The 14,201-nt window shown below is 44.1% G+C and overlaps 2 protein-coding genes across 5 annotated transcripts in view; both read left to right on the top strand.

Annotated features, from left to right (window-relative positions):
• The window catches only part of LOC146077701 (zinc-regulated GTPase metalloprotein activator 1A-like), a 63,336-nt gene that overhangs the window by 46,922 nt on the left and 2,213 nt on the right, over positions 1-14,201 (top strand). For all 4 annotated transcript variants that reach the window (XM_083186059.1, XM_083186060.1, XM_083186057.1 and 1 more), the window contains 3 exons: positions 8,570-8,638; positions 8,721-8,786; positions 13,777-13,900. In XM_083186059.1, the coding sequence (XP_083042185.1) occupies positions 8,570-8,638; positions 8,721-8,786; positions 13,777-13,900 (259 nt within the window). The remainder of the gene's footprint in view (positions 1-8,569; positions 8,639-8,720; positions 8,787-13,776; positions 13,901-14,201) is intronic.
• LOC146077655 (putative G-protein coupled receptor 21) overlaps positions 1-14,201 on the top strand; it is a 106,494-nt gene that overhangs the window by 46,161 nt on the left and 46,132 nt on the right. The window lies entirely within an intron of this gene.

Here is a 14,201-nt window from a genome sequence, read left to right on the forward strand (position 1 = left end):
GACATGTCTCACTTAAGTGGGGATAACTTTTTTTTGCTTTTACTTATCCCAGTGATTTTGAGATTGTTTTCTCGTGACACATTGTACTTCAAGTTAGTGGTAAATTTGGGTCGATACAGTCTGTGTTTTTTTGTGAAAAATACCAAAATTTTCTGCTTGTGAGACAAATAATCATACCGCTCAAAATAGTTAATAACTAACAAAGACCATATGTCTACTTTATGTTGCCATCATTATTTCAACCTCCTTTTAATTTTTTTGGACACTAGGAGGCTTAAAATATGAATAGCAAATTCTCACATTTTCAAGAAAATTTCAAACACTGATTTTTTTAGGGACCAGTTCAGTTCTGATGTGACTTTGAGGGACTTGTATGTGAGACACCCCCATAAATGATGCCATTTCAAAAACTGCACCCCTCACAGTATTCAAAACAGCATTTTGGAAGTTTGTTAACAATTTAGGTGTTTCGCAGGAATTAAAACAAAGTGTAGGTGAAATTTCAAAATTTCATTTTTTTTGCAGATTTTCAATTTAAATACATTTTTCTAAGGAACACAGTAGATTTTACTAGAGAAATGTGACTAAAAATTGATTCCCCCAATTCTTTTGTTTTCATAAATATCCTATATGTGGCCCTAGTGTGCACGTTGACCAAACCACAGGCTTCATAATAGAAGGAGCACCTACTTGATTTTGGAGCCTCCTTTTTATGAGATTATTTTTTAGGCACCATGTAGGTTTCTAGGCACCATAAGATGCTAAAAGTTAGGAACCCCCCCACAAGTGACCCCATTTTGCAAACTACACCCCTCAGGGAATTCAACTAGGGGTATAGTGTACATTTCAAAACCCCAGGGGTTTCACCAATTGTGGTACAACTGGGCTGTGAAAATGAAAAATTAAATTTTTTACACAAAAATGCAGTTCTGGCTCAAAATTTTTCATTTTCACAAGGAATGAAGGAGACAAAGCACCTCAAAATCTGTGCCCCAATTTCTCCCGAGTACGGCAATGCCTCACATGTGACCAAAAAATACCATTTGGGTGCATGGCAGGACTCAGAAGGGAAGGAGTGATATTTGGATTTTGCAGCACAGATTCTGGTGGAATGTTGGTGGGTGCTATGTCGCATTAGCAAGACCCCCGAAGCACCAATACAGTGGAACCCCCCCACAAGTGACCCCATTTTGCAAACTACACCCCTCAGGGAATTCAACTAGGGGTATAGTGTACATTTCAAACCCCCAGGGGTTTCACCAATTGTGGTACAACTGGGCAGTGAAAATGAAAAACTAAATTTTTTACACAAAAATGCAGTTCTGGCTCAAAATTTTTCATTTTCACAAGGAATGAAGGAGACAAAGCACCCCAAAATCTGTGCCCCAATTTCTCCCGAGTACGGCAATGCCTCACATGTGACCAAAAAATACCATTTGGGTGCATGGCAGGACTCAGAAGGGAAGGAGTGATATTTGGATTTTGCAGCACAGATTCTGGTGGAATGTTGGTGGGTGCTATGTCGCATTAGCAAGACCCCCGAAGCACCAATACAGTGGAACCCCCCCACAAGTGACCCCATTTTGCAAACTACACCCCTCAGGGAATTCAACTAGGGGTATAGTGTACATTTCAAACCCCCAGGGGTTTCACCAATTGTGGTACAACTGGGCAGTGAAAATGAAAAATTAAATTTTGTACACAAAAATGCAGTTCTGGCTCAAAATTTTTCATTTTCACATGGAATGAAGGAGACAAAGCACCCCAAAATCTGTGCCCCAATTTCTCCCGAGTACGGCAATGCCTCACATGTGACCAAAAAATACCATTTGGGTGCATGGCAGGACTCAGAAGGGAAGGAGTGATATTTGGATTTTGCAGCACAGATTCTGGTGGAATGTTGGTGGGTGCTATGTCGCATTAGCAAGACCCCCGAAGCACCAATACAGTGGAACCCCCCCACAAGTGACCCCATTTTGCAAACTACACCCCTCAGGGAATTCATCTAGAAGTATAGTGTACATTTCAAACCCCCAGGGGTTTCACCAATTTTGATACAACTGGGCTGTGCAAATGAAAAATTACATTTTTTTACACAAAAATGCAGTTCTGGCTCAAAACTTTTCATTTTCATAAGGTATGAAGGAGAAAAAGCACCCCAAAATCTGTGCCCCAATTTCTCCCGAGTACGGCAATGCCTCATATGTGACCAAAAAATACCAGTTGGGTGCATGGCAGGACTCAGAAGGGAAGGAGTGATTTTTGGATTTTGCAGCACAGATTCTGGTGGAATGAATGGTGGATGCTATGTGGCATTAGCAAGACCCCCGAAGCACGGTGAATTGATGAACCTAATAATCCATAGATGTGTGGTATATTTTAAAACACTCCTTTATACATAGGCCGGGTTTGTCGGGGCAAGTTTCACAGTGGAAAATAGTATCCTTTCTTATTCCCTTTTTATAGCAAACTTTGCACCTTTTTTGTGTCCTGCCCTTTTTTGCAGTGGAGGGGATTTCGTTAGGAAAATGCTGCCCTGGTACAATACGGGGGCCAGTACTAGAAGTACTGGGGCCCTCTGCCTGCTGGTTCCCAAATATTAGGCCCTTTATGACTTCCTCTTGAAAGTGCATAAATGTCCCCCTCTGGCTGGTAGAACGGAATAGCACGTAAGCGTTATACAGTGCCATCTGGATGATATACACGGCCAGCTTCTTGTACCAGATTTTTGTTTTCCGCAGGGCACTGTACTGCTTCAGTACCTGATCTGAAAGATCCACTCCGCCCATGTACTTATTGTAATCTAGGATACAATTAGGTTTTGAGGTGTGGGTACTGGTACCTCGTACAGGGACGGAGGTGGTACTGTCTCCATGAATTGTTGTCAGTATAAGGACATCCCTCTTGTCCTTATATTTGACCAACAACATATTTTCGGTGGATTGTGCCCTGCTTTCACCCCTTCTCAGTACTTGGGCAATGTGCGTTTTTGGGAGGCCTCTTTGGTTCTTGCGCACAGTACCGCAAGCTGCTGTACCTCTTGAACCAAGGGCCTTAAACAGGGGGATGCTAGTGTAAAAGTTATCCACATAGAGGTGATAACCTTTATCCAGGAAGGGGTGCACTAAATCCCAGACAATTTTTCCACTAACACCTACGAGGGAGGAGGGGCATTCTGGCGGTTCAATTCTTGAATCCTTCCCTTCATATACCCTAAACCTGTGGGTGTACCCTGAGGTGCTTTCACACAGTTTATACATTTTTATGCCATACCTTGCCCTCTTACTGGGAAGGTACTGGCGGAATTTAACCCTTCCTTTAAAATGTATAAGGGACTCGTCGATACAAATAAATTTTTCAGGGATGTACATCTCTGCAAATTTGGCACTGAAATGATCAATGACCGGCCTGACTTTGAATAGCCGGTCAAAGGTGGGATCATCTCTGGGTGGGCACTGTGCATTATCGGTGTAATGTAAAAATTTAAGGATTGTCTCAAAACGAGTCCGAGTCATGGCCATACGGTAAAGTGGGGTACTGTACAGAACATCTGTACTCCAATATTGCCTAATTTCTGGCTTTTTTACTATGCCCATATGTAACACCAGACCCCAAAACGTCATCATCTCTACTGCATCTACAGGGGTCCACCTAGCAAATGATGACGTGGGGTTTTGAGCAATAAACTGCTGGGCATATAAATTACTTTGGTCCACCATTAAATTTATAAAATCATCAGAGAAAAATAATTTGAAAAAGTCAATTTCTCTGAGACCTGTTGAATCAAATTGGATTCCTGGGATGGCCAATAACTCAGGAACCTGGGGCTCAAAATTGTCTGGTGGTGGGGTCCATACGGGATCAATCATTTGGGGGGGGTCTCAGCTGCTCTACGGGGGCGTCTTTGAGGGGGTCCCTCATCACTAGAGGAGGAAGATGAGGTTAAGACGAATCCTTCAAATTCCCCGCTTGCATCACTGGCTGTGTCAGAGTCAGAGGCAAGCATGGCATATGCCTCCTCCGCTGAATACATTCTTCTGGATGACTGTGATGACATTTGGGATGCCATTTTTATTTTTGTGTTTCTGTAAGTGTAATGTTTCAACACGTGTATAGTGTAGGGGGGGTACAAACTTTATTTCAACATGGGGGGTATGTAGTGTGTAGTGTGTATGTAGTGCAGAAAAAAAAATACTTTATACAGGAATTTGATCCCAATAAAAAAAAAAAAAATTAGATCAACCCTGTGGCAAAAATGCTGATCTGTGATGTACGTCACTCAGCAACTTCAAGGCAGCTTTTGGTACAACCTTGAAGGGGTTAAAAAAAAAAAAAAAAAAGGTCCTGCGCCAAAAATTGAGCGAAGATGTTGGTCAGTAACGTCCGTCACTGAACAGCGCTCAAAGGCAACAGGAATTTGATCCAAAAAAAAAAAAAAAAATAGATCAACCCTGTGCCGAAAATGCTGATCAGTGATGTACGTCACTGATCAGCGCTCAGCGGCCACAGGACACCCACAAAAGCAACGTGGGTGTAAAAACAATTTAAAAAAAATAAACCACAGCACTCTCCAAAAAAAAAACAATAAAAAAAAAACTGCAGAAAAAAAATTATATCAACCCTGTGCCAAAAATGCTGTTCAGTGATGTACGTCACTGATCAGCGCTCAGCGGCCACAGGACACCCACAAAAGCAACGTGGGTGTAAAAACAAAACCCCACTGCACTCTCCAAAAAAAAAAACTGCAGATCAGTGATGCAGTGATGCAACACTGATTAGCAGTGAGGGGCAGCAGGCACACAACTGTGGGTGCAACCTGACAGGGTATATATAAAAAAAAAAAAACCTGCACCCCCAAAAAGTTGCTGATCAGTTAATTTATACTGATCAGCACAAAAGGGGGGGGGGGCAGCAGGGGGGCAGCAGTCAGTTGCACAGGCAACACAATGACAGGTATATATATATTAAAAAAAAAAACCCTGCACCCCCAAAAAGTTGCTGATCAGCACAGATATACTGATCAGCACAAAAGGGGGGGCAGCAGACACAAAATATAGCACTCTCTATCACTCTCTGTCACTATCTCTAACTATCTCTCACTATCTCTCACTATCTGTCACTCTATGATACTGCAGCAGCATCACACAGGAAGTCACAAGATCCAGGAAGCATCCAGCTGCTGGCAGCACGCTACCAGCGGTGATCAGGTAAGTATCAGGCAAGGATCAGGTCAGTATATCACGACAGATTGGCACAGTGACCGCTCTGCACGCAATTCCAGACCGGAATAGCGTCTGCAGCACAGTCACCGTTAGTTTAAATCACGCGCCATGGCTGTGATTGGTCCGTCGGTCCGACGGACCAATCACAGCCTTGGGGGCAGGTGGGGTGAGGTGTGGTCATCACCGGTGACCCCCTCACGCCCCCTCACACCCGACGGTGATTGATCCCTGTGTTACCGAGCGTCTGATTCGCCGGTAACACAGGAAAACGCTGCGATTGGCTGTTCACATTGAACAGCCAATCGCAGCAATCGCCGACGGGGGGGAGGCATCGCCGCCCCCCCTGGGCATGCTGGGACATGTCTGCTGTCAGGGACAGCAGACATGTTTAAACTGTCACCGCGTCTATAGACAGTTTAGACAGTTTAAAGTCATGACGTATATATACGTCATGTGTCGGGAAGTACATCCCGGCCATGACATATATATACGTCAAATGTCAGGAAGGGGTTAACCAAGTCCCCGGAGTGCCTGCTTTTTTCATCCACCTACCTATCATTTAGCTAGGCACCAGGGCCGTTGCCATAGAAGGGAGAGTGCCAGTCCGCTTATCTACTACTAAATATATATATATATATATATATATATATATAGAAGGAAGAAGAGATAGATGTGCGCTCTGTCTATTTCACCACTTTAGTATATTATAAATCATACAATGGTGCATTAGATTTATATTTATTCAAATTTTACAATGACAAAATATCAATAAAAATAAGTTTGTACAACATTTGATGCAGGTTACAACTTCGGATACAGTTTAATTCAGGTGAATGTCAACAGATCCAACTTCAAGGTACATGAAACTTCTTAGGATACGAAACCCTACACGTTTCATCTCTTAGGACTTCATCAGGGGTAAATGAGGATCCAATCTGGTTTGTACCATAAAAATAGGTATTCATCCAATGGTGAAAAAATGAATATAAGAGTTACTGACCACGTCAGTTTCGATAAAACCTCTGTCCTGCTGAGGTGTAGGACTTCAAAAAGCCCAATTTCTGCCAAAAATAGCTTGAGGTGAACTGCTCAACCCCAGGGATCACTTCCACATTTGTGTGGTTAAAATACGACTGGTGTATAGTATGCATCCAACTCCTGTGGGTGTGCAGCGAGCCATACTACTGTATTGCAGTAGTCAAGAGTAGCTATATACAGGTAGTTGCTGCTTAAATGTGGCTAAATAGAAAGAAAAACATGGCAAAAGGTGCAATTGATCCACTTTGGAATGATCACTTGTGCTTTTTGGAGGAAATTAGTTTTGCCCTATTTAGGTATTGCATTTCCCACATGGAAATGTGTTTGTGTGTACATGCCACTATTTATTTTAACGCCCAACAGATTAAAGAACATAATTGCCTCAGATGAGGTGTAATGAGGGCAGTATTTTCCCACATAAAGAAAGCATACTGTGATAAGGCTTAATGAGTACAGATTGACACAGTGAGGGTGTGAATTACTGCCACAACAACTTAGTGGTCTTTTCCCAAACCCTCACTGATCATTTACAGTTCCTTATGTGATTAACACATGGCACTAAATGTAACAGCCCTACTTCCTTGCTGCATATTCACACACACATACTAGACAGACTGGAGAACAGCTGGTCTTCAGTGGGATCTGAGGGGAAAATAAATTAGTGTCTTACCTGTTTCATGGGAAGAGTTGCAAACTGAGGAAAAATCTATTTTTGTGATGGCGATGTAGAGTTAACTAGACCTTGATAGCTGAAATAACCACAGAGTGCCACTTTAAGAAGAAAGTTTTAATTACTACAATAATAATAATTTTATTTATATAGTGCTCATTCTCCAGCTGGGCTCAAGATGCTTAACATATAGTACAAATGTGATGCAGAGGATTACATTTTCAAAAATGGTACGAAAACTGAACGTGAGAAGGGAGTTTAGATTTGGAAAAAATATAGAGACCATGGCTGTAATACAAAGGGTATGGTAGCCATTTTGGGTATAGACGATACCCGAACCCGATGACAAAAAAAGATCCTCTGTACCATATATTTTATATTCTGCACAGGGCACCAGGTGAGGCAGCCATGTTGGGTGCAGTACATTGGTTTCAGTGTGTGAATAAGCAATATATGGCGATAAGATGAACTAGGATAAAATAGATTCATTCAGCAAGTTGGCAGTCATTATACCCGAATTTTTAATATTAAAATGTTGACATTCTAAATAAATGTCGATATTGTGAACTTGTCCACTGTATATCAAAATTAACATGTTGTAAGTTTACATTGCAAATGTTGACATGCAGTACTTGTCATGTATTCTACTGTATTGACATTTTAAATTCAATACTGGATCCAATAACAGGAAATGTTATATTGTTCTTATGTAAATACAGTGTCAGACATCTGTTCTGTCAAGGCATGGGGACTTCTACAGTTCTGTGCAGGGCCGGTGCAAGTCCCCCACCCGCCCCAGGCAAATCCCCCCCGCGCCGCCCGCTCCCCTCTGGGGGGGATTTCAGAGCGGCACTACCGGCGCTTCGGGGGGTGAAGGGTGCCGAGGATACTGCAGCATGGGGGGGGGGTTGCGGGCGATACTGAGGTGGGCGCCCGCACCCCCTGTGTCCAGGGGCAGCGTTGATTCACGGGTGGGATGGGGGGAGGGAGGGAAAATCACAGACTCACCTGCTCCACATTCCCGGCTTTCTGGTACCTCTCCTTCGGTGGCTCAGTACCGCTCTCCAGTGGCCTGGTTCTGTCTATTGCAATAGTAGCTATTTAAAATAAGGCAACATAACTGTTTGGTTTATTGGTCCTTTAAAGAGAACCTATAGTTTTCTTAGTCAATTCTCCACACAGCATTGGAATTGAAAGTAGAAATAGTCTGTGCAGCACAGTTTATTTCTACTACAGTATCTCAGAATGAGAGTCAATACAGTATGGTCTCTGATTCCCTCCCTTGCACGCGCCGTCCCTCCCTCCCTCCCTGAGACTGATGCCGGTAACTGCCGATATCTAATCGATACCAGCAGCCACCAGATTGGCCCGCGTGTACACACCATCAGTTTGCGTTGATTTTCTGTTATTTGTGTTGCATTAGGAGCATAAGCAAATGCAGCTTGTTTACAAAAACAACTACTGCCATGTATGATCTTGTGATCCTATCGTGGTGACCAACTAAATTTGGGGGAATGTCATCTGTCCCATATGCAGCCAAACATGACACATATTTTATTTATCGATAATCAACATTGCACCCTGTATGTAATTATTTCAATATATTTACACTTTGTGAAATGTTCTTTTTTTTTAACAGAGCATTGTAACTGTTACATTTGAGGTCTTTGGAAATGTGGATGAAGAACAACTCAATTTGTTTATCCAGGTAAGATCAGGAGAACTAGTAGTTATTTGTTTATTTTTGGCATTTGATGATATCACCATTGTATGTGTATTCCACCTTTCAGAACTTGCTTTGGGAAAAGAATGTAAAAAACCGAAAAGGAATTTCTATGGAGGTTATACGATTAAAGGTTAGTCGTACTCATGTTATGTTGAACAAAGGATGGCTTAATAAAATAACAGCATTTATAGCATGCCTCCCTATTCATGTACTACAAGGTGGATAGTGTAAATCCAAAATTAATCTAATATGGCTTAGAACTTTCACAGATCTGGACCAATTTGAAGCCTCTGGAATTATCAGAAAATACATGCATGGCCAACCTGCGGCCCTCCAGCTGTTGGGAAACTACACATCCCAGCATGCCCTGCCATAGTTTTAGCATTCTCTAATAGCAAAACTGTGGCAAGGCATGCTGGGATGTGTAGTTTCACAACAGCTTGAGGGCCGCAGGTTGGACATGCCTGCTCTAATGTAAGCAGTGCGAAGTACAGTGAGCGTGAATACAAAGTCTGACATAATGTTGTTTGTCATATACTGGATGCCATATACATTTTCCAACCAGCACTTTAGGCAAGCCTGCTCTTAGTAAATTCCTTCTAAAAGGAGAATTGTGCCTAAGTTACGGGAAGGCAAAAAAAAAACCAATCTTTTATTCGCTTCAGTTAGCATTGGGATATTAAATTGGAGATGGTGCAAAGGCAGTTAGAAAGATGTATGGGGGTAGAGAGGGGTGGTAGCTGTTGAGAAAACCAAGGCGGGAGAAATGGGTCAGAGAACAAAGAGATGATGAACTCCAACACTATGAAGAGAACAGTGAAGGCCATGATTGGGAAGGGTGCTGGGTTATCGAATGTATTGAAAGCAGCAAAAGAGGACAAGACGGATGATTGACCCTTCAGTAAGAAAATTGCAGAGGGCAGTGGGTGGAAAAAAAATGGACCACATCTGTATACAAATGGGGCATGATTTGGAGTTGCCCCATGGTCCGTTTTCCATATGGTTCTTGTGATTTTTTTTTGCACTATACGTTCTCTGCAGTAGAGAATAAGTAACTTTGATCTACTATGGGGTATTTAGAGTAGTATACATCTCCACTTGTGGCTGAGCTGAACTGTGTGAGTGTGGGCATGTAAGTGGATTTGTATGCTATTCAGAGTTGAGTGTATGCAAATGTCAATCTGATTTCAACCTCTGTCTACTGGCATTTCCACCTTCAAACATGCCCTACTCTCTGTTCTTTAGGTTTTAATAGCTTTGCCGGTACTTGTTTAGTTTCACGGCGGCAGCTGTACGCTACGCTATGTTTGAATCTTGACCGCACGCCAACGGCTGCCTTACTTCTCTAAGCTACGTTATCAGCATAGTGCCGACAGCAGCGCTACGCTAAGATCAGCCCAACGGCTGCCTTACTTGTGTAGTTTCACGGCAGCAGCGTAAGCTAGGTTATCAGCGTAGGCTGCCGCCGTGAAACTAAACAAGTAACTACCGGGAACTGCATCTCTGTCCCCGGCGTCCCTGGCAAGCCTAGTCAGTGTGTCATTCACACCACCAGAGCCAGCATGATCCCCTCTCTTTGTCAGAGAGGTGATCATGCTGGCGCCGGGGGAGAGGCGCTATATCTGTTTGACACGCAGGAGCGTCTCAGATGCTCCTGCAATGATACGCTCCTGCATCTGAGTAGCTATTGCTCAGATGTATGATATGGCAGGTGTGAATGTCCCCCAGTGTGGAGAGGGGACGCGTTAAGCGTCCTCCCGACCTTTTCATACCCCCACTGTCAGCGTGCAGTTGATTTTATACAGTGTGGCGAGCACAGTGCGCCCCGCGAGGGGATGCCGATTACCTGTAAGGTAAACAGCGTCCCCTCGCGGGGCTCACCACGCTTCGGGCTCGGTGGCTCACTGCGCTCACCACACTATGTAAAATCAACTCCATGCCGACGTGGATAGTGGGGGCATGAAACGTGTCAAACAGATGAAGCGCCTCTCCCCCGGCGCCAGCATGATCACCTCTCCGCCAAAGAGACAGGATCATGCTGGCGCCTGTGGTGTGAGAGAGGCGCTGACTAGGCATGACAGGGACGCCCGGGGACAGAGATGCAGTTCCCGGCAACAGTACGGTAGTTACACAGCCAACGCTGATAACGTAGCTTAGGCTGCCGCCGTGAAACTACACAAGTAAGGCAGCCAGGGACGCTACGCTTCTTCTGACTGACTACGCTAACTACGCTGGGCGCGGGAACACAAGGCCGACTCTGAAAGGAATGCTATGCCAAGTACGTAACTGCCGCCGTGAAACTAAACAAGTACCGTTTTGCCTTTAAATAAAAGAAATTGCAGCGTTACCACTGAAAGTCTTACACATTTCAAACAGGACTGTATCACACATGTTTCCTCATAGACTGTTGCTGCAGTCACCCTCATGTTGGACCAGGTCATAAGCAACACTTGTTTATCTATGTACATATGAAGTGAATCAGTGCTGCCATGTGACGCTTGTTACATTTATTTGTGACTAGAGGTGGCCGTACACTAGTGTGAGGTATCGCATGCTAGCCTTGTATGCGATACCCTGGCAACTCCCCCGACAGCTCAATTGAATACAATGTATCAAATGCGACCCCTTCCACCGCCCTGTATATGTTAAATCCTTACTGCAGCAGTGCAAATATGTGGGTATGACGCATGGCACCATGCATCAGATTGAAATTGCAAGTAAATGACATGATATGACAACTTTCACACAATTACTGCCATGATGCATTAAAATTGTGTAAGAAGGGTCCAAATCGCACTAGTGTAGGGGCAACTTAAGACTTATCTTAAGATGCTTGGTGCTGAGTCACACAAGAATTGGTGACTCCCTCATGCCAGCATGGCGTATTGAGTTTAGGCATATGAGGAGATGGGTACATTTACCCCTCTTACTTTTACATGTATGCGATCGGATCCGATGCAACATTGAATTGCAATGTTGATCTGATCGCATCTCATGATGCGAAACTTGCCCCCCCTTTAGCACCCGATGTCATATGCCATCTTGCGATGGCACATCAGGTGCTGGAGAAGGGTGAGCAAAGGTTGATGGAGTAGCGCAGGACTAGAAGTAGCACTAGTGGGCGGCGTTTTTAAAAAAAAACTAAGCAGCCCCCAGATTGGCTGAGAGAGCTTAGCCAATCAGAGGGCTGCCGTGTTTTAAACAATTCTGCCGCCACCGCTGACCCCCGCCGCCCGCTAGCACTACTTCTAGAGCTACACTACTCCACCACACTATTCCACACCGCCAAAGGTCCCTCCAACCCCCTAAAATCCCACGCTGCTGAAAAGCGTTCCCTCCGCCCCCTCCCGCAATTCCATAGATATTATGTGCAGCACATACTATCTATCGACGCGACATTCTGCGGGGGGCCCACACATCGCGTCGACTGGTCCTCTACAAATGCATACAATCATTCAATTTATCGCTAGATGTGGTAGAAATCTAATGATTGCATGCAATATCTGACAAGTGTATGGGCAGCATAACATTATTCAATGTCACTTACCACAGGCGGTGAGTTTATACAGCACATGCACAGATAGGAGTTTATGAATTTTTGTGCACTGTTCTCAGATGGACAGAACTATCTGTAAGATCAGTTATTACTGGGCAGCAACATTTGGGAGATAAGGGGACTTGCTTCTCTTGTATGAGTGTCAAGGGCAAATTTAATGGGATTCTTAGGAGTAAATTTACTGGGAGTTCTATTGAAGATGGGATGTTGCCCATAGCAACCAATCAGATTCACTCCTATATTCTAGAAAGTGCTAATAAATAAGAAGTAGAATCTGGTTAGTTGCTATGGCCAACATCCCATCTTCAACAGAACTCCCATCTTAGTAAATGTATCCCTTAGTCATGCATACAGGAAGGGAAGCCTCTTTATGACATCTCCTGCAGCTTACTTGGGGCTGGTGATAGTGCTGGTATACGCGTACATAGTGATGTGAACTAAAGACCATACTCTAGTAATAAGTAGCATTTATTTCTATGTTAGTAACACCTAGAGAGATCATTAGTACTGCATAGAACATCTAATTTTCTTCATTACATTCATTGCTGTTTCTGAATTAGGTACTCTTTACCTAGCACGGCGCCCACGATTTTGATCGTGGGCATCGCAGGTAAAAAAATCGCGGCCATTGAATGCACTAAAAATCGGGTGCGACGCGACCGACGCGATGCCCGCGATTTCCCATAGGGATCAATGTTAAATTTCTCAATTGACCCGATTTTACTGTTCAATGCCTCAATTGACCCGATTTTTCCATAGGAAACAATGTTAAATGGCCCACAGAGGCCAAATAGGCACCCTAAAGTGTGAAATGGCCCCCACAATTGTTAACGCCACCCCACGATCAACGTGAACCCGAAGCGTGGCGAGCGCAGCGAGCCCACGAGGGGCGGCGGTACGCGTCCTACGACCTTTTCATACCCCCACTATCCACGTCGGCGTGGAGTTGAGAATAGAATAGTGGGGCGAGCGCAGCGAGCCACCGAGCCCGAAGCGTGGCGAGGGGACGCGGATACCTTCACAGGTAAACGCGTCCCTTCGCGGGCTTCACAGGTATCCGCGTCCCCTCGCCACGCTTCGGGCTCGGTGCGCTCGCCACACTATTCTGATCTCAACTCCACGCCGACGTGGATAGTGGGGGTATGAAAAGGTCGTAGGACGCGTACCGCCGCCCCTCGTGGGCTCGCTGCGCTCGCCACGCTTCGGGTTCACGTTGATCGTGGGGTGGCGTTAACAATTTGGGAGGCCATTTCACACTTTAGGGTTCCTATTTGGCCTCTGTGGCCCATTTAACATTGTTTCCTATGGAAAAATCGGGTCAATTGAGGCATTGAACAGAAAAATCGGGTCAATTGAGACATTTAACATTGTTCCCTATGGGAAATCGCGTCGGTCGCGTCGCACCCGATTTTTTAGTGCATTCGATGGCCGCGATGGGCGCCGTGCTAGGTAAAGAGTACCCTGAATTATTTTTGTTTTTATATATAATGTTTTGGCTTCTGTAAATACATTTCCCATAGGTCATGCACATATGATGTGTACAGTTATAGTTTTTTCTGAGCAGGGTCTGGTGTCAGTGGAAGATCAGCCGCATCAGGTTATTGTACAAGGAGTCCACGAGCTGTATGATCTGGAAGAGACACAAGTGATTTGGCAAGGGGAAAGACTGAATCGCATGGTGTTTATAGGTACATATTGACAGCCATGAATTCACATTTTACAATACCCACGTGCATTGGTGGCCTTAGCTGTGGTTCTACGCACCAGTCCAGGGAATGGTTTTTGCTGGCCCTTCCTTTCAGGATGTTATTTAGCAAGCATGGTAAATTCCTGGTCCTCTTTTATGGTAAATACTTTAAAAAAAACATAGTAAGAAAAAATAATGTGCAAAAAAGACCAAATCAAACACATCACTGAAATATTATTGAAAAATATGATGTTTAAGCTGCAAAATCTTAAATCACATGGCATTCCTGCCAATGGACCTTT

Source organism: Crinia signifera, chromosome 1, assembly GCF_055691185.1.
Source record: "Crinia signifera chromosome 1, ASM5569118v1, whole genome shotgun sequence".
NCBI lineage: Eukaryota > Metazoa > Chordata > Amphibia > Anura > Myobatrachidae > Crinia > Crinia signifera.